The 19210-nt window shown below is 33.4% G+C and overlaps 6 protein-coding genes across 6 annotated transcripts; 3 read left to right on the plus strand and 3 right to left on the minus strand.

Annotated features, from left to right (window-relative positions):
- Phum_PHUM426330 (uncharacterized protein) lies at window positions 1-2941 on the plus strand (the record flags this gene model as incomplete). Its single annotated transcript, XM_002429241.1, has 6 exons — window positions 1-13; window positions 800-1001; window positions 1096-1328; window positions 2243-2448; window positions 2559-2754; window positions 2844-2941. 6 exons carry the CDS (start codon window positions 1-3, stop codon window positions 2939-2941), a joined length of 948 nt encoding a protein of 315 aa, XP_002429286.1.
- A 1517-nt stretch (window positions 2942-4458) lies between these two features.
- On the minus strand, window positions 4459-6667 carry Phum_PHUM426340 (uncharacterized protein; the record flags this gene model as incomplete). The annotated part of the gene is made up of 7 exons (XM_002429242.1): window positions 4459-4964; window positions 5050-5125; window positions 5416-5634; window positions 5783-5922; window positions 6012-6148; window positions 6262-6376; window positions 6643-6667. The coding sequence occupies 7 exons, from the start codon at window positions 6665-6667 to the stop codon at window positions 4459-4461; spliced, it is 1218 nt and encodes a 405-aa protein (XP_002429287.1).
- Window positions 6668-6892: 225 nt separating this feature from the next.
- Phum_PHUM426350 (transcription elongation factor S-II, putative) lies at window positions 6893-7813 on the plus strand (the record flags this gene model as incomplete). The annotated part of the gene is made up of 2 exons (XM_002429243.1): window positions 6893-6910; window positions 6962-7813. The coding sequence occupies 2 exons, from the start codon at window positions 6893-6895 to the stop codon at window positions 7811-7813; spliced, it is 870 nt and encodes a 289-aa protein (XP_002429288.1).
- A 1709-nt stretch (window positions 7814-9522) lies between these two features.
- Phum_PHUM426360 (Fibrillin-3 precursor, putative) lies at window positions 9523-14898 on the minus strand (the record flags this gene model as incomplete). Its single annotated transcript, XM_002429244.1, has 8 exons — window positions 9523-9740; window positions 9830-10030; window positions 10115-10251; window positions 10355-10571; window positions 11123-11236; window positions 11339-14212; window positions 14297-14482; window positions 14778-14898. 8 exons carry the CDS (start codon window positions 14896-14898, stop codon window positions 9523-9525), a joined length of 4068 nt encoding a protein of 1355 aa, XP_002429289.1.
- A 188-nt stretch (window positions 14899-15086) lies between these two features.
- On the plus strand, window positions 15087-16236 carry Phum_PHUM426370 (protein arginine N-methyltransferase, putative; the record flags this gene model as incomplete). The annotated part of the gene is made up of 2 exons (XM_002429245.1): window positions 15087-16036; window positions 16179-16236. 2 exons carry the CDS (start codon window positions 15087-15089, stop codon window positions 16234-16236), a joined length of 1008 nt encoding a protein of 335 aa, XP_002429290.1.
- Window positions 16237-16315: 79 nt separating this feature from the next.
- On the minus strand, window positions 16316-18233 carry Phum_PHUM426380 (uncharacterized protein; the record flags this gene model as incomplete). Its single annotated transcript, XM_002429246.1, has 4 exons — window positions 16316-16365; window positions 17059-17181; window positions 17853-17996; window positions 18143-18233. The coding sequence occupies 4 exons, from the start codon at window positions 18231-18233 to the stop codon at window positions 16316-16318; spliced, it is 408 nt and encodes a 135-aa protein (XP_002429291.1).
- Between the last annotated feature and the right edge of the window lie 977 nt (window positions 18234-19210).

Raw genomic sequence — 19210 nt, forward strand, 5'->3', positions numbered from 1 at the left:
ATGGATGGAGGACGTTGGAACATTTAAAAAACTTAATCCGATGATTAATACGAGAAAATTCTTTTTTTCGGCAAAAGTTATAAGAGAGAGAGAGAGAGATAGATAGAGAGAGATAGGGAGAAAAGAAAACAACGAGAAAAAAGAGAGAGAGAGAAAAGGTGCAAAATTTTTTTTTTTGTTTGAAAAGCGGGTGTCCTCATTTTTCTCTCTCTCTCTCTCTCTCGGTTTTCTATTCTCTCTTTCTCTCTCTCTCTCTCTCGGTTTTCTATTCTCTCTTTCTCTCTCTCTTTCTCTTTTATTCTTTCGCTTTTCTCTCTCTCACTCTCTCTTTCTCTTTTATTCTTTCGCTTTTCTCTCTCTCTCTCTCTCTCTCTCTCTCTTTCTCTTTCTCTTTCTCTTTCTTTCTCGTAAACTATTTTACAAGCTGTTAAATTATTATTTTTCATTTATTATTGCGTTGGCTTCCTGATTTGTTTGTGGGCGTTAAACTTATTACACACACACACACACACACTACTACCACTACATACACATTTTAAATCTGGATTAAACCGAGTTGTTATTATTATTGTGATTTTTTTTTTCGTATGAGAACAACGTATTTTTTTTTTTTTTACGCGAGTATCAACGTTATTATTATTATTAATAAATTTTTTAACTCTCGAAATGAAAGTTTTATCATTATCATTATTATTATTTATAATTTTTCAATCGGGTACGTGTTTCCGTTGTTGTTGTGTTTTATTGCTGTTGTTGTTGTTGTTACAAAAAAAAAAAAAAAAAATTTTTTTCCCGTTAGGTTTATGTCATCACACGCGACACGAAAGAACGAGATACGTCAGCGGTAAAAATCAAATTTATTCAAACGGTTATTATTTGTTTGAAAATGCAGACGACAAAAATAAAACGTATGTGAAATTTTGGGAGAGACCGTTGGAAAAATTTGAAAAAACAATCAACGGACCAAACGGCAAACATTCGTCGTCTCGACCACTTTTCAGGTAAAATTTTTTTTTTTGATTTATTTCTATGGCGTTTTCCTCTTTCTCTCTCTCTCTCTCTCACTCTCATTAAAATTTTTCGTTTGTTAAACAGTTGGGACATGCCGGAGGAGGAGGAGGAGGAAACGAATAAGAAAACATTAGAGATTTCAACCGAAAAACAAATTCAAACGACGACGACGGCAAATAAAAATTTGAAAATATTTAAAAATTCTCGCGTTTTCATGACGAAAAATCCATTTCCCGACGAAGCAAAACGTTCGGAAAGGCAAAACAGAGCAAAAGATTCTTTAAATTATGAAAAATCATATGTTTACACGACGACGGGTAAAAGACGAATAAAAAAGAAAAAATTTTTAAATTTCAATAAAAAACCGTTAATGAAATACGTTAAAATGAAAAAAACACAAGAAGGAGAGGAAGGAAAAAACGCCGCCGCCGCCGCCGACGACGACGACGATGACGTAATCGCGAAAAAGAATAAAAACAACAGCAACGGCAACGACAACAGCAACAGCAACAACAACAACGGTCATGATTCTTTAAGAAAAGTTATTAAAAAGAAAAAAAAATTTAAAAAACATAAAAAAGAAAATTTAACAATGGTTAACGATCATAGCAACATTCAAACACCCAAACGTTACAAATTAATTAAATTCGTTCAAAGGAAACCGACAGGTAATTAACAACAAAGAGAGAGAGAGAGAGAGAGAGAGAGAGAGAGAGAGATGAAAAACAATCAAATTCTTCTTGTCTTAGATTTCTGTTTCAAAAACAACAAAAAAAAAACAGCAGAAATTGTTTCAAAATTTTTTCCCATTTATCGATTGGATCATCGACAGCAAAAAAACCAAAGTCCTTGACCGAATGAACCGAAAGGTCTGCAAAAAAAAAAAAAAAAAAAATTTTCTTGCAAATTTTTTTTCCTCTTAATTAACTCCAACAGCAAAAAAAAAAAAAAAAAATTCGCGTGTAATATTCAAACGCCATCATCATTTTCTCTCTCGCTCTCACTCTCACTCTCACTCTTTCTCTCTCCCTCTCTCTTCCCCCCCTTCACAATTATTTATGATTTATTTTAGGGGCCTTATTATTATTAATAATATCAGACATCAAACTGGTCGGTTTATTTTTAATAACAACTTCCGGCTACGTTTAAAATACGTTCCCCGCCCGTCACTCACTCGTAAATAACGATTAACAAATTTAAATTTTTTTTTTTTTTTTTAATATTTTGACAGTAACAAACAACAACAACAACAACAACAACCACAACAACCGAAACAACGAAACTTGCCCGCACGGTAAATGTGGTAAAAACGTTTTGAAATCATTACAAATATCTTGTCCTTTGGGTTTTCGTACCGTCGAAGGCGTTTGCAAAGACGTTAACGAATGCACGTTAAGAAACGGACACGGTCCCTGTCAAGATCATTGCACGAACACGGTAAACTATTATTATTATTATTAAAATCAACCCCTCCCCCGGTCCCCGCCCCCTCACATTTCTCCGAAATTATAACGACGCGTTTTTTTTTTCCCCCCCCCCGTCTTCAGGAAGGAAGTTACGAGTGCAGTTGCGAAAATATACCCGGTACGAAATTATCATCCGATAATCACACGTGCGTTAATTTAAACGAATGTGACGTCATTTCCGCCGGATGCAGTCACGCTTGCATACTCTTGTCCGACGTGACGTATTGCACTTGTCCCGACGGTTTCGAATTAGGGGATGATTGGAAAACTTGTCACGGTAAGTCCGACGTTTGAAAATTTAAAAGTTTTTCGATTAATCGAACGTAAATATCGAACTCGTTTTTTTTTTTTTGTTTCTTTCGATAGATATCGACGAATGTTTAAATCCCGATGATTACAACGTGAATTGTAAACGTCATGATTGCATCAACACGATCGGATCGTATAAATGTTTGGACCCATAATGATGAATCCCCCATCCTTAAATACATCGCACCTGAATCCCACGTGGCATCAACGTAAACAATTCAAGAAGACTGATTACACGTTCGTTTTATATACGCACGCACACACGCAACCAAACATGCAAGAAACCTTTTATAAATTATTAATAATAATAATACAAAATCATTAAATTTATTTATATATACATATTTATGTATACGTGTGCGTGTATACATTTACCTTATGTATATATAAATATTTACAATGTTTAATATAAATAATAATAATAATAATATTAATGAAACGATACGATGACAATTTTATTTTTCCCATCCCTTCCATACTTTAATAATAATGATGATGATGACCCGAAAGGGATTTTGTAAAGAAATACGACGACGACAAGATTCGTCCCGTATAAAAATCAAACGGAAATAAATCAATAATAATAATAATAGCAGTAGTAGTAGTAGGTGTAATTATTAATAATGATAATAATTTTTACGTTAATTGTTAACGAATTAACGATTTTATTACTTATTTTATCTCTCTTTTCTTACCGTAATAATTTAAAAAACTCGTACGTAATTTACAAAAAAAAAGCGAATTATTTTAAATATTATTATTATCATTATTATTGTGACTAAACAAAGCTGCTACTACTACTACTACTACTACTACTATTATTATTATTATTAAATAAAATTTGTTAAAATCGAATGAGTTAAACCCCGGTTTTAATCGGGGATTAAAACAAAAACAAAGGACGAATCCCGTCGGGAAAAAATAATTTATAAATATCATTATTATCAATTTTGAAAACGATAAGTTTCAGGTATCTTATTATCATTATTATTACGTTAATATTTTAAGCGGAAAAAATGTTAACCGTACCGTATTACAATTAGTGCATATTATTTTAGTTACAAATGCATCACCACCATCATCATCATCATCGTTAATATTATTATTATTATTATTAAGTAAATATCATACATTATTGTTAATTATTAGTTAATTAATCATATAGATAAAAGTTATTAATAAATATTATTATTATTATTAGTAATTATTAAAAACGGTTAGTTATGTTATCAATTTTTTTTTTGGAATTTTCTGGAAATTTTGTGTTTAAAAAAAAAAAAAAAATAAATTTCAAGATGACAATTTTCAACTTTTATCAATAATAATAATAATAATACTAATCAATTATAACGTTTCTAATAATAATAATAATAATAATAATAATTTTATATTATTCTTAAAATATTATTAAAGCTACATAATTAAGAGAAAAAAAAAAAAAAAAAAAAAAAAAAAAAAAAAGGGAAAATCGATCGTTGATTATATATTGAAATTAAATATGGTAACGATTTTGATTGATTCGCATTCCCCGGAAAACCGACCGTGTTAAAAAATAATTCGACATTTTCTCTCTCTCTCTCTATCTCTATCTCTTTCTTTTGATTATTGATTTTTTTTTTTTTTTTTCTATATATAAATTGAAATAAATATATATAATTCCATTTCCGGTTCGTTATCCGGCACGATATCTTCTAGAATCCTCTTGTAATCTTTTCATTTCCATGTGATATTTTCTCATGTCTTCTCTCCATCTTTTCATTTCCAATTCGTGTCTCCTCATTCTTTCCTCTTCCTGTCGTCTTTTGCTCTCGTATTCCAATAACCTGACGTTGTCTTTCGGATTCGACTCCGACGGTGCGGGTTTGCTTTGCATCTGATGATTTTTAACCGCGTTTTCCCATCTCGCCACGTCTCTGTCGTGAGTTTTCTGTTCGATGAGCGACCGAGTGTCGAGTGTGACGGTGCTGCTGTTGTCGCGCACACCACCTCTTATTTTCAACACGACATCTCTCGATCCCCCCGTCATTTTGCTGTCGTTTCTTTTACCTCCGGTACGTGTGTGAGGTTCGTCTTTCATGAAATCTCGTCTCGGAAATGAAGTTGTCAATCGATGATGATGATGATTCGTACGCGACGATGCTGTTATGACGCGATCGTGATGATGACGTACTCTATGATCTAAAAATTTAAAAAAAATTTCATTTTGATAAATGGAGATCGTCGGCGGATTTCGAAGGATTTTCATCACCGTTAAATAACTCACGTTGGTAAACTTGAACCGGATATTCCGCCATGACACGCGTTAAATGTTGTCTTTGTACGACGCATCTCGTCGAAACCTAAAATTATCATCAAAAAAAAAAAAAAAAAAATTTTTAATTTTAGTTCTTAGGATAAAGCAAAAGAATCTCAAACTTGACCACAGCAAACAAATCAAGGCAAACTTGATGAAAGCAATTTATTTTCTTTTTCGTGCATGTATTTTTTTTTTTTTTTTTTTTGTGAAGCGATTGAGCGTCTGAGTTATAACGTCAGCATGTATTCGCATAAAAGCTCATTTCAGCCACAGACAGACAGGCAGATAGGCAGGCAACAATTCAGGCACGCAATCAAGTCGTAAATTACAAACCAAATAAGAAGGCATTAATTGTTCATCGGATACCAAATGAGGGCAGACAATTAATTTTTTAATAAAATTCCTTCCGATTTTCGTTGATTTCGTTCCGACGTCCGTATTTTCCCCACTTTTAACCGTTATTCCGAAATGACAAGTCACTTGATTTCCCGAGGGATCCGTTGCCACGTATCTAATATGATGTCTGCCAACATTAAACCTCGTTCCGGGTTCCTATAAGTAAAAAATTTTGCCAAACGCGCATCGAGTACCGTGAATGTGTGTATGTGGTGGATGGATGGATGGATGGACGAGATCTCGAGTTCTCTCAATTATATTTTGTCCAAGAAAATAAAATAAATAAAAAAAAGGAAAACTTTACCTTTGATTTGTATACGTGTTCGATTCTCACATTGTCCGTAAACGTTGGTTCTTTCCACGTAATGACTTTACTTATTTCTTTACTAGAAATCGTCACTTCGAATGATTCCGGACAATTGTTGACTTTCGGTTTTTCATTATCTGAAAAATTTTTGACAAATTACATTCGTGGACAACGACAAATAAACCCCCCGAATTCGTTCATCTGGAAAACTCTCCGATAAACTTACCGAAAACGTGAACCTGAAACCTGCATGCAGCCGTTAAATTAGACACGGGACTCCGAGCGTGAAACATGATGGATGTGACGCCGATTGGAAAATCTCCCTCGAGGCGTTTCGCCCACGATGGATGTGAATCCACATAACTGACGAAAACAATCAATCAATCAATCAATCAATCCTCATTTAATAATTTCAATAATAATAATAATAATACTAAATAAAACAAATTCATATGAAATAACATTGTAAAACTTACTTCCACCAATCGACGTTTGATTTCGGTTGTGGTATTTTTATAAAAACCGTAAATTTATTTTCCGGTAATTCCGTTCTTATGTCTGGAGGACATAGTATGAACGGGGGCGGAGTATCTGTAATAAAAACACAAAAAAAAAAAAGTAAAAATAAATCCGCGAAAAACTCGATTCAACTAAGTTTTTTTTTTTTTTTTCAAAGTGGTACTAAAGAACGCGACGAGTCGTCAAAGGAAAAACACGCCGCCCGCGTTAAAAACTAAAACTAACAAAAAAAAAATTTTATTTTTCATGAGTTGGCCAACTGAGCCAAACAAGCCATCTTGTTATAGAATCGTTTGTTGTTTTTAATCATTTTATTATTTTCGATTTATTATTATTACTAAAGTCAAAAACACTTGATTTCATTTTGAAAACTATTTTTTTTTTATTCGCGTATTATTATGAATTTCAATTTGATTTAATTATTGTTTCGATATTTATCGTAATCGCGATACAAATCGACGAAATCGATTGTTTTCCTTGGGCCAAGGTTCTCAAATCGAAATTACAATAAAAAAAAAAACAGAAAAGTAAAGATAAAAAAAAAAAAAAGAAGACAACAATTTACTTTTATTCTCATAAAAAAAAAAAATGTCTACGGAGGAAGAGGTTATGCGCATACAAAAAAAACTAATTAAAATGTCATCCGGCGGTGGACAGGATCAAGCATTAGATTTGTTAAAAGAATTACAAAACCTTCCGGTAACGTTGGAAATACTAACAAAAACGAGAATCGGTATGACCGTTAACGAATTGAGAAAATCAAGTTCGGACGATGAAGTTATTTCCCTATCGAAAACCCTCATTAAAAATTGGAAAAAATTCCTATCGAATTCGAGTGCGACGAGTAACAACAAAGACAACAACACCAACAACACCACCGCCACCGCCGCCAATACTCCCAAATTGGAAAAATCAAAACCGGTCGAAGATAAATCAGAAGAACCAAAGCCTACCAAAAAGGATGATAGGAAAAGACATCAGACGTCGTTTCCACCCAGCAACACAGCCGATTCCGTTCGAATCAAATGTCGGGAACTCCTCGCCGCAGCGATCAAAGGCAACACGGAATCCGATCAAGTGGACGGTTGCGGTTCTCCCGAGGACTTGGCCGAAGAATTAGAAGAAGCCATTTTTAACGAATTTCGTAACACAGATATAAAGTACAAAAATAGAATAAGGAGTAGGGTAGCCAATTTAAAAGATCCTAAAAATCCAAATTTGAGAATGAATTATTTAATCGGAGCTTTGCCCGCGTCGAGGCTCGCAGTCATGACGGCCGAAGAACTTGCTAGTGATGAAATGAAACAAATAAGGGATAAATTCAAAAAAGAAGCCATCAACGATGCTCAGTTAGCTACTGTTCAAGGTACCAAAACCGATTTACTCAAATGTGGTAAATGCAAAAAGAGAAATTGCACTTACAATCAAGTTCAGACGAGGAGCGCCGACGAACCTATGACGACATTTGTTTTGTGCAATGAATGTGGTAACCGATGGAAGTTCTGTTAAATTATTATTATTATTACTATTATTCAATCGACATACACCACCACCACCACCATCAATCTCATAATACATTTTCATTTATTTATGCTCTACTGAAACTGCTATGCAAAATGTGAATGTTTGTCGTTTTGCTCGATTTTGACAGTCTTACTACAAGTATTTAATTGCCATAATATTATATGTTTTTAATGACAGTTATTATTATTATTATTTTAAATTTTTTCAATTCCGATTCGAAACATAAATAAATCATCATTTCAATCAATCAATTATCGATAAGACACAAAAAATATAAATGTATGTAAAAGAAAGAAAGAAAGAAAGAAAGTAGTCGTATCAAAATTAATTAATTAATTACTTTTCTTTTCTTTTCCTTATCGTTAACTATTGGAAATAAAATATTATTTAAGAGAAAAAAGAGAGAGAGAGAGAGAAGAAAAATTATTATTATTATTATTATTTAAACAAATTGTATAGATAAATCATTATTATCATGAACTATTTAATAATAAATAAGACTAAGAATAATTTTGTTAAATATATCAAAGTGCATATATATATATATAGATATATATACAACATTGTAAATGATAATAATAATAATAATAATAGTAGTTATTATTATTATTATTATTGAAATAATAATATTATTTATACTGATAGAATTATTGTGATTGTACATGCAATCTAATCGAATAATTTTGTTTTTGTTTTTTTTTTTTTTTTTTCTTATTTATTACTCGAGAGTGTCAATGAAAAATTTTATAATAATTAGTCAAATGGGAAAAATGATTTAAAAAATAAAATGAAAATGAAAATGAAAATAATAAATTGACTTGCCAAAACATAACGAGAAGTTTTTTTTTTTTTTTTTTTTTTTTTCCCCTCCTTCTTCTTCTTCTTCGAGAAAATTCTATTTTACTTGAATTGAATCGAAATAAAAATCTTTTTTGATTTTATTTTATTATTATTATTATTATTATATTTGTCCTAAATGATTGAAATGTGAATAAATTGATTGATTGATGACTTTTAAATAATAATAAAAAAAAAAAAAAATTGGAATTCGACACGCGCGCGCGCGCACACACACACAAAAAGGTTTTTTTCCGTTTGTTGCGCGTTCCCTAATTTAAAAAGCACTTGGAAACAACCTACACTTTTGCCACGTGGCAATTCAAACGAAATTAATAATTAATTGATTTCGATTTGACGATTTCATTAATTAATTAATTAAAAAATTAATCGCGAAAATAATTTATTTAAAAATGCGGAAACAACGATTGAATATATCGAACAACCGGAAATAGTGCAACGGTAAAACTGTTTTTTTTTTTTTTTTTTTTTTTTTTGTCAAGAGTCACGTTTTCGTCTGTCAATAAAAACAAACCTGTTGTTGGTTAGTAGAAAATTTTCTTTTCAATTTTTTTTTTTTTTTCTAATTTTAAACTCGTGGATTTGTTTATATGTATTATGAGGTTTAACCATTCGTTATGTCGATTGATATAAATGTAATAAATGATGGTTAATTAAAAATTGTTATTTTAAAAAATTCTGCCAAATTTTTTTTTTTTTTTTGGTTATTTGAATTTGATTTTTTTAAAAAAAAAAAAAATTTGTTTATGATGTAGTCGAAAAGCATTGTTGTCGCGTGAAATGATCATAATTATCAAATGAAAACGAATGACAGGGTTATGTTAATTAATTTGAGGTTAAAATTTATAAAGCTTCTTCTTACCTTTACCACATTTAGGCACAGGCCTATTCCATTGTTGTGAATTAAGGCACGTGAGTACTGCTCGCCCTTGCACGTGATAACCTTTGTGACAAGCAAGTATGCAATGATGTGAAGGTGGACTTTTCCCAGTGCTACATGATGATGGTATGAAATGACCATTTTCGGGTGGTTTCAATTTTGGACAGGGTAATGCTATAACCCAGCGAATGATATATCATGTGTGAATGACTAATGATATTCGATTGTATGATGATGTTATGCGATTTAGAAATTGAACTTACGAATGCATTCTCCACTTCTTCCAGTCCATTGTCCATCTGCATTGCAAACTCTCAGGGTATCACCATCGAATTTATAACCTTTGTAACACTTTATGTAACATTCGCTTCCAGGTGGAAATTCGGCTGCTAAATTTTGAACTCTCGGACATTTAACTTCTCCAAAGAGTGGAGGTTTTAATTTATCGCAAAATTTTCCATGAACTGCATGAATTAAAAAAAAAAAATAAAATAAGACATGTTCAATATAACTCGAACACATGGCGATTGAAAAAATTATTATTATACTTTTGCACGATTGTTTATCCTCCTGAAGATTATAATGCATTTTGCAAGAACAATAAAAGCTTCCATTTGTATTTGTGCATATATGCTCGCATCCTCCATTGTCTAATTTGCATTCATCAATGTCTACGCAAGTTTGGCTGTTGCAAGACAAAAAAAATCATTTTAAAAACATTATAAATAAATTTTTCATCTCATTAAACGACATCAAACGAAATCAATTTAGGTCATCATTCGGCTTACTTTTTAATTTCAAAACCGTGTGGACATAAACATCTGTAACTGCCTGCTGTGTTTAAACAATTATAACTGCAACCTCCATTGTTTATTTCACACTCGTTGATATCAATGCATTTCCCATTTGTTTCAAAGTAACCAGTTTTACACATGCATTTGTAAGAGCCAATGGTGTTTATGCATTCTCCAGAACAAGGTTTCATAATGGCACACTCGTCGACATCTGAAATTACACATTTTATCTCGCGTTTTTTTTTTTTTTTTTTTTACAACAAATTTGGCAGTTTTGATAAAAATATAATTTTTTGTCTTTCTGTGGTAATTATTTTAATTATTTATTATTATTATTATTATTTTAACTAGCAAAAAAACCAGTTTTTAAAAAAAGATACGTTGTAATTTATTCAATTTTCATTAAAAAAAAATAAAAAAAAACAGGTGTTTTGGTGAATAATTTTTTAGCGCCAATAAGATAATAAATGTGAGAACATTATTTAAAAAATAACGGATTCATCCGCTCGCAGGGGAACAAACCGAAGAAAAAAAAAAAAAAAAAAAAAAAACGGTTTTCAAACACAAGCGCTAACAAATATTGAATAATGCAAATGTTCATAAAATAATATAAATTTTTTTTTTTTTTTCTTTTTTTTTGTCGAGTTATTTATTTATTTTGCATGCAAAGTTATTTTAAATATTTTTTCAAGTAATTATTACTCGGGCTATACGAAATTTAAATTTAAACAAATAATGATAATAATGATGATAATTTCTCACCTGTACATTCTTCGTCTAGTAATTCGTATCCCGGTGGACAAATACAGTGATAAGATCCGACCGTGTTGATGCATTTTTTGTCGCCACATATATTTAATTTACATTCGTCTATGTCTGAAAATTAAAGTCGAAAAAAAAAAAAAAAAATTAAGATGGACACCATTAAAAATAAAATTTTAAAAGCATCAAAAAGCAAAATGGTCGTTCGTATCTCACCTTCGCAATGTTTTTCGATTTGTTTGAAACCGGGTTTGCAATCGCATTCGTATGATCCGATCGTGTTTTTGCAATAATGAAAACATCCGTGATCTTCTAGGCATTCGTTAACGTCTTCGCATTTGGTTTCATTTTTACGGAAGCCCGAGCGACAAGAACACTCGGCGACTCCGTCAAAATTGTCGCATACCTGATCGCAACCTCCGTTGTTTTTCTCGCATGGATTTTTCCTTACGCAGTTATTTTCCACGTATTCGAAATCCTCGTAACAATCGCAACGGTAACTTCCGATTTCGTTTATGCAAACTTGCGAACAGTTACCGTTCGAACGTGCACACTCGTCAACGTCGATGCAAAATTTTTCTTTCTCGAGTTTGAATCCCGGCGGACATTCGCACGCAAAGCTTCCGTTTAAATTAATGCACGTGTGAGAGCAACCGCCATTATTGATTTCGCATTCGTTGTCGTCGCGACATTCGAATTTATCGATTTGTGAATATCCGATGGGACAAACGCAGGTCTTGAAATCGGATTCCATTTCGAATCCGTTCGGGCATTCGCATACTACGATCGTGGAATTGTGCATTGAACACGTATGAGAACATCCTCCGTTTTCTCGATCGCATTTATTTACCAAAACGCAATCGCGTTCAACGAGATCGTGGCCGTCGGGACAAACGCATTCGTAACTTCCTTCCGTGTTTTCGCAAGTATGCGAACAACCTCCATTATTTAAGGCGCATTCATCGACGTCATCGCATGTGACGTTATCATTTCGTATCGTGTATCCTTCGGGACATTCGCAGTGTGGTTTACCGTTAACGGAAACGCAAGTATGACTACAGAAACCGTTATTCAAAGAGCAGTCCCTCCGACACGTTCGACCATCGTCTTCTAATAAGTAATCATCTCGACAGTGGCATTTAAAACTTCCTTTAACATTTTCGCATTTATGAGAACAATTTCCATTATTTAGTGAGCATTCGTCGACATCCAAGCAGGTTTTATTATCGGAACCTAGAATAAATCCTTTGTGACAAAGACATTCGTATCCTCCGATGAGATTCACACAAACATCACTACAACCTCCGTTATTTTTCAAGCACTCGTTATCATCCACGCAAGTTCTATCGTCGTCACTTAACGTGTATCCATCGCGGCAATTACAATAAAATCCTCCTACAACATTTATACATATTTGCGAGCACAATTGTCCGAAATCCGAATAATTTGTGTCGTCGATCGTATTATCGTAATAATCGGCTTCGTATTCCCATTCTTTACACTCATCTATGTCGATGCATTGATTTGCATTTATATCACTCATTTTGAATCCTTCCGGACAATCACATTCAAAGCTTCCCTCGGTATTTTTACATATGTGCGAACACGGATTGTCCGCACACTCGTTTACATCTTCGCAACTCACTCCGTCTTTTTTCAAGACGTAACCTTTTTTACATGAACAAGTAGCACCATCTTCTGCATTAATTACACAATTCTGCTGACACGCAGAACAGTCATTTCTCTTTTTACAAATTTTTCCATCGGGTTGAAGATCGAAATTTTCGTAGCAACTGCAAATTGCTTTCCCGTCAGTTACATTGCACAGTTGATCACAATTTTTTTCTTTGCACGGATCTTTTTCTATGCAAACATTCCCTTCGCCGTGAATAAAATTCAAAGGGCATTTGCATTCGTAGCCGCCGTCTAAATTGATGCATTCGTGGGTGCAATTCCCATTGTCGATCGCGCACTCGTTTATGTCTTCGCACGTTTTATTATCGGCACTTAACCGATAACCATCGAAACAATCGCAAATATAACTACCGGGTAAATTCAAGCATACGTCTGAACAACCACCGTCAATATTATTATTGTCTTCGCATTCGTTGATATCAATACATTCGTATAAATTTTGTAACCGATATCCCGGTTCGCAATCGCACTCATGATGCCCGTCTTTATTTATACACGTGTGTGAACAATTTCCATTGTTGCTTAGGCACTCGTTCACGTCTTCGCACGTTTTGTTGTTTTGACTTAATTTAAATCCCTTTGAACAACTGCATTGGTAACCTCCTTGATGATTAATACAAAGATGTGAGCAGTTGCCATTATTATCCAAGCATTCGTCGATGTCTTCGCAATCTTCCATCCCTAGAATATAACCAACAGGACAATAGCAAACATAACTTCCTGGTGTATTTCTACACCCGAAAGAACAATGATTCAAAGTACGGTCGCTACATTCGTCTATGTCTTCGCAATCAGTATTGTTTTTCAAAATGAAACCATTTAGGCATTCGCATTTATAACTTCCTACCTCGTTCTTGCATAATTGCGTGCAGTTTCCGTTATTGTAATCGCACTCGTTCACATCTTCGCAAGTAATAGTGTCGTTTGTCATTACCATTCCACTAGGGCATCTACACTCATAAGTTCCCGATAAATTTATACAATCGTGTGAGCAGTTGTTGAGGTGATTAAGACATTCATCTATATCCACACAGTGCGTTATATTCAATAGCTCCATTCCCTCCGGGCAATAGCATTTGAATCCACCGATCGTGTTGTTGCAATTATGCGAGCAAACGTTCAACTCGCACTCGTCGATATCGATGCACGTCGTTTTATCCTCTTGCAATTCGTAACCGTTTCTGCATTCGCAACGATAACTTCCGATTTCGTTTATGCATATTTGAGTGCAATTGTGTTCCACTTCCATGTCATCCGCGCATTCATCGTAATCTTCGCAAGTTATTTCGTCGTCGTTCAAATCGTAACCATCCGGACACGAACATTCGTAGCTACCCTGACGGTTAATACAATCATGCGAGCAATTATGAGTATTTTCTTTACACTCATCGATGTCTGAAATAAAAAGGCTTCCAGTTTGTTGATTTTGAAACGCGACTCTAAGATCCTACATTTAACTGAAAAAATTTATTGTTTTACCTATGCATCTTCCCTCCAGATCGGTTTGATACCCGGGAGAACAAGTAACGGGAGTTTTTAAATCTTCTGGAATTAACTTAATATCATTTTCTGTTTCTTCTTTGGCACAATAGTACGAACCGATTGTATTGACGCATCCAAATTCGCATGTGTTTTCTATGGCTTCGTCATCGCATTCATCTATGTCTACAAAAAAAAAAAAAAAAAAAAAAACGAAACAAATAAATTCGAGATTGAGAAACATTTTACATTCGGATTAGTATTATTATTATTATTATTTTCAATCAGTGACCCGGTCTAGATGTTTTAACAACAGCAATAACTATCAAGCAATCAAATTTTATTAGTTAATATTTGCAATAATTATTAGAATTAGATAATGTGGATCTTTGAACTCTTATGAATACGCGTTTCATAATAATTGACCCGAATGCTTGTCACATTCCTCGATCGATTTTTCACTCTTTCCATTGATTTATACCTTGACAGGTTTTCCAGTCTTCTCCGAGTTCTAAACCCGCGGGACAGAGGCAAAACGCTCTTCCTAAAGCGTTTATGCAAGAATGACTGCATCCGGCCGATCCAGATTTGCAATAATCCATTTTTTCGCATGTGTGTTTATCCTCGCTTAACTGAGTACCCGGAATCCCTTCGCAACTGCACTGATAACCACCCCAATGATTCGTACATCGATCCTGGCAAGGTCCGTGCCCGTTCCGCGGCAAACATTCGTTGATATCTGCAAAAAATAAAAAAAAAATTTTTTTTTTTTTTCTTTCTGTTTTCAGAAATGGGAGATCAATATTTTAAAGCGTACGAAGACATAGAAATTCAAAGGCTCATGCTCGATGACAAACCGAGAACGGAATCGTATAAGAAAGCCATTTTCGGAGCAAAAAATAAAATCGAGGGAAAGGTGGTTTTGGACGTCGGTACCGGAACCGGAATTTTATCGATATTTTGTGCCAAAGCCGGTGCGAAAAAAGTTTACGCCGTCGAAGCGAGTAACATGGCAAAATTAGCAAAAGACGTCGTAAAGGAAAACGATCTAGATGACAGGATAGAAGTTCATCATTGTCTCGTACAAGATTTGAATTTGCCCGAAAAGGTCGACGTCATCGTGTCCGAATGGATGGGTTATTTTTTATTTCACGAAGGAATGTTGAGCGCAGTCATTGAAGCCCGCGATAAATTTTTAAAAGACGACGGATTTTTAATTCCGGAATCTGCGGATTTATGGATAGCGCCGTGTAAATTACCCCGATTCTTCGACTACTGGAACGACGTGTACGGTATAAAAATGAACACATTGGGAAAATATCAGAGAGAAAATCAAAAGGAACCCGTCGTGACGGACGTTGACAAACAAGATTTAATCGCGGAACCCTCCGTCGTCAAATCCGTCGTATTGAAAACGATCACGAACAAAGAATTGAAAGAATTTCGTTACAAAACATTAGTTCCGTCGGAAATCGATGGTAAATATCAGGGTTTGTGCATGTGGTTCGTGTGTAATTTCGCATTGGACAACGACGAGGACTTTGTTTTTCTCGACACGAAACCGGGACAACCTCAAACTCACTGGAAACAAACCGCCATAGTGTATCCGTTCGAAATAACAGTCGAAAAAGGTGATCCTATCGCGTTCGAATTGTATTTTCGTAATCGTTTAGACGATCCGAGAAAATACGCCATTGAAGTAACCATGTTGGATCCGGAAAAAGAAGAACATCCGACTCCGTGTCATTGCAAAATGACAAAATGCATAATAATACAAAAATACATAGAAGAAAGAACTAGAAAATGTCAAGAAGAGGGAGAAGAAGGAGAAGAAAACATTTTGGAAGACGAAGATTAAAAAAAAAAAAAAAAAAAAAACGAGTGTAGAAAAGGCATCGAACGGGGAAAATCTCGCGGTCGCTTTGGATATAAATAAATAAATAAATGCACGTTAAAAAAATGGAAGCCAGACGAAAATTATTTAATAATACACGAGGAGAGGTCGTTTATTAATTAATATTACGTAATAAGTCGTGCGTTGGCCGGCGGACACCAAACTCTGGAATTTCCTGTTTAAATTAAAAGGATTCGACGGTGAAAGTTTTGCAGGCATTTTATCATTATTATTATTATTATTATTATTATTATTATTGTAAAACGGACAAAAGATTTTTTTTTTTTTTTTTCCATAATCGTCTAAATGCTAACGCTAAATTTCTACGAAACGAAACGAAACATTATTCAAAATCAATATGAAAATAATAATAATAATAATAATATTTTTTCCAGTTGACCAAAATCCGCTTTTTTTTTTCTCCAAATAAAAAAAGCGGATTTATCCAAATTTAATAAATTTTTTTTTTTATAAATATAATTAATAGTTAATATTAATTTTTATGACGTTAAACTACATTTCTTTTGACCTTTTTATTCTTATTAAAAGGTTTTCTTTTTTTTTTTCTTTTTTTGTCGAATTTGAATTTGAAAAATAACGGAAATCACAATGTGATAAATCACATTGTTCGTTTGTTGTTTGTCGTTTGTGACGTTTTTTTTTTTTTTTTAGACAAAAAAAAAGAAAGAAAAATGGTTACTGCGCGTCGCGTAAATGAATTTGAAAAAAAAAAAGAAAAGAAAAAAACTTTTTGCGCGGGAAAATTTCTTTCTTCTTTCCCCCACCCTTCCCTCCCTCTCCCTCCTCCTTCTCCCCTGGGGAAGGGGGGGGGGGCAAAAAAAAAAACGGAAATAATAGCGGGACTTACCGACGCATGTTTTACCATTGGATGACAGTTGAAGTCCGGTCGGACAGTGACACGTGAACGATCCCGGTTGATTGGTGCACGTGTGTTCGCATCCTCCATTGTTCACCTCACATTCGTCGATATCTGCATAAAAAAAAATTATTATTATTATTATTTTTCTCGAACATTCTCCTTCTTCTTACTCTTCCTCTACCCCATTTTCCATCTTTTTCCATTTGAGTTTGTTTTTATCACACACACCTTCGACGCCCATCTTTGGGAAGGCAAATTTTGCCAAATTAAAAAAATTATTTTTTTTTTTTTTGCTATTAACAATTTGTAATTATTTTAAAACACTATTATTATCATTATCATTAAAGCTATTTCTTTCATCGGATGGGTTGTAGACGTCTTCTGCTAACAATGACGTTAACGTTTTCAGTCACGATGTCATTAATTTTATAATGATTATACTTTCGTTTTTTTTTTTTTTTTTTATTTCTTTTCCATATAATTACAGCAAAACGTTTTATTTTATTTTTATTTTTAAAAATTGCTACCATTAATATTTTTCTTCGCGCCGCAAATAATTCTCTCTCTTTTTCTTTTTTTTTTTTTTTTTCGTTATAAGTACAATTTATTATCAAAACGATTTCCCCCATTGTTCGTGACTGCTCTTGTCGTCATCATCATCATCATCGTCAAATTACCGTAATTGTCATGTGATTTAAATCCGATCGTAAATTTATTTTTATTAGACACCCACTCAATCAATAATAATCGATACGCTACCGATCCTTGTTAAAAAAACTCACCCACGCATTTATTTCCTTCAAGTCTGAAACCCTGATAACAGGAACAAACGACTTTTCTTCGAACTTCCGTGCAAATATGTTCGCATCCACCTCTGTTGACGTTACACAGACCACCTTCCGTCGATCCGTTGACTTTGGTTTTACCTGCAAATACACAAAAAAAAAAAGTGAAAATGGGAAAACTTTGCATGCAACAAACAAACGTGAACTGGGAAAAAAAAAAAAAAACATATCGAACAACTCCGAGTGAGAATTTCATCTTAAATGATTTTTATCAGAAACAAACAAACAAACAACAACAACAACCTTATTTCGTTTGTTTTTGTTATCGTCGTGATTCGTGACAAGACCACGTTGTTGTTGCGGTTCACAAATTGCCATTACGCGAGGGGATAGAAAGGGGAAAGAGGGAATTGGGGGGAGGGGGAAATTCTTGTATCTAAATGATCCGAATCGAATACCTGTCAAGTGACCGATAATTTTATAAATGCCACGAGGACCCACGCAATAAGTTAAAAAAACCAGGTTCGCGGTTCGACCAAATAAAGATGACCAAAGGAAAATTTCAAAAACAGATAATATTTTTTAAAAAAAAAAAAAAATATTCAAAAATGCCAACTTAAAAATATTTTAATGAAAAATAATTGTTCTCTCTCTCTCTCTCTCTCTCACACATTCTCCTTCCTGGTCCCACTTGTCTCCCAGATATGTCTAACGACTACTTTTAATGAATTTAAATTCTGCGACTCGTCCGAAATGTCAAAAATGATTAATTTATCATTTACCTTTGGGTTCGTTCACACACACAAACAAACAAACAAACAAACAAAATTCAAAAAACAAAAAAAATACAAATCGTTGTTTGTTTTGTACCCCAAAAATCAAACGCGAAAGCTCAACAAACGTTCCTTTAAATCCTTACAGACAACAACAAACAGTAAAGGGGATACAAACGATCGAATCCCTTTCTTAAATAATAATAATTATAATTATTTAATAAATCGTCAAAAAAAAATCTTTTACGCGGGGAAATTAATATGAAAACCGATAAATTTTTTTTTACTGTTCCAACGATAATTATAATAATTTATTGAGCGTGTAATAAAATATGTCGCCCAACGGAAATTTCATTTGATAATTTATACATCTGAAAATCGACAACAACAACCACAACAACAACAACAACAACCAAAACAACAATATTTGACAAAACGTTTGGAAGAGGGAAAAAAAAAAAAAAAAATTCGTGAGAAACGAATCAATCGTTTGTAAACAAATCATAAATTCATTCAATCATTCATTCAATCAATCATTCAATCATTCATTCATTCATTCTCTGCGAACCTAATAATTCGCGA

The sequence above is a fragment of the Pediculus humanus genome, genomic scaffold (genome assembly GCF_000006295.1).
Source record: "Pediculus humanus corporis 1103172108194 genomic scaffold, whole genome shotgun sequence".
Classification (NCBI taxonomy): Eukaryota; Metazoa; Arthropoda; class Insecta; order Psocodea; family Pediculidae; genus Pediculus; species Pediculus humanus.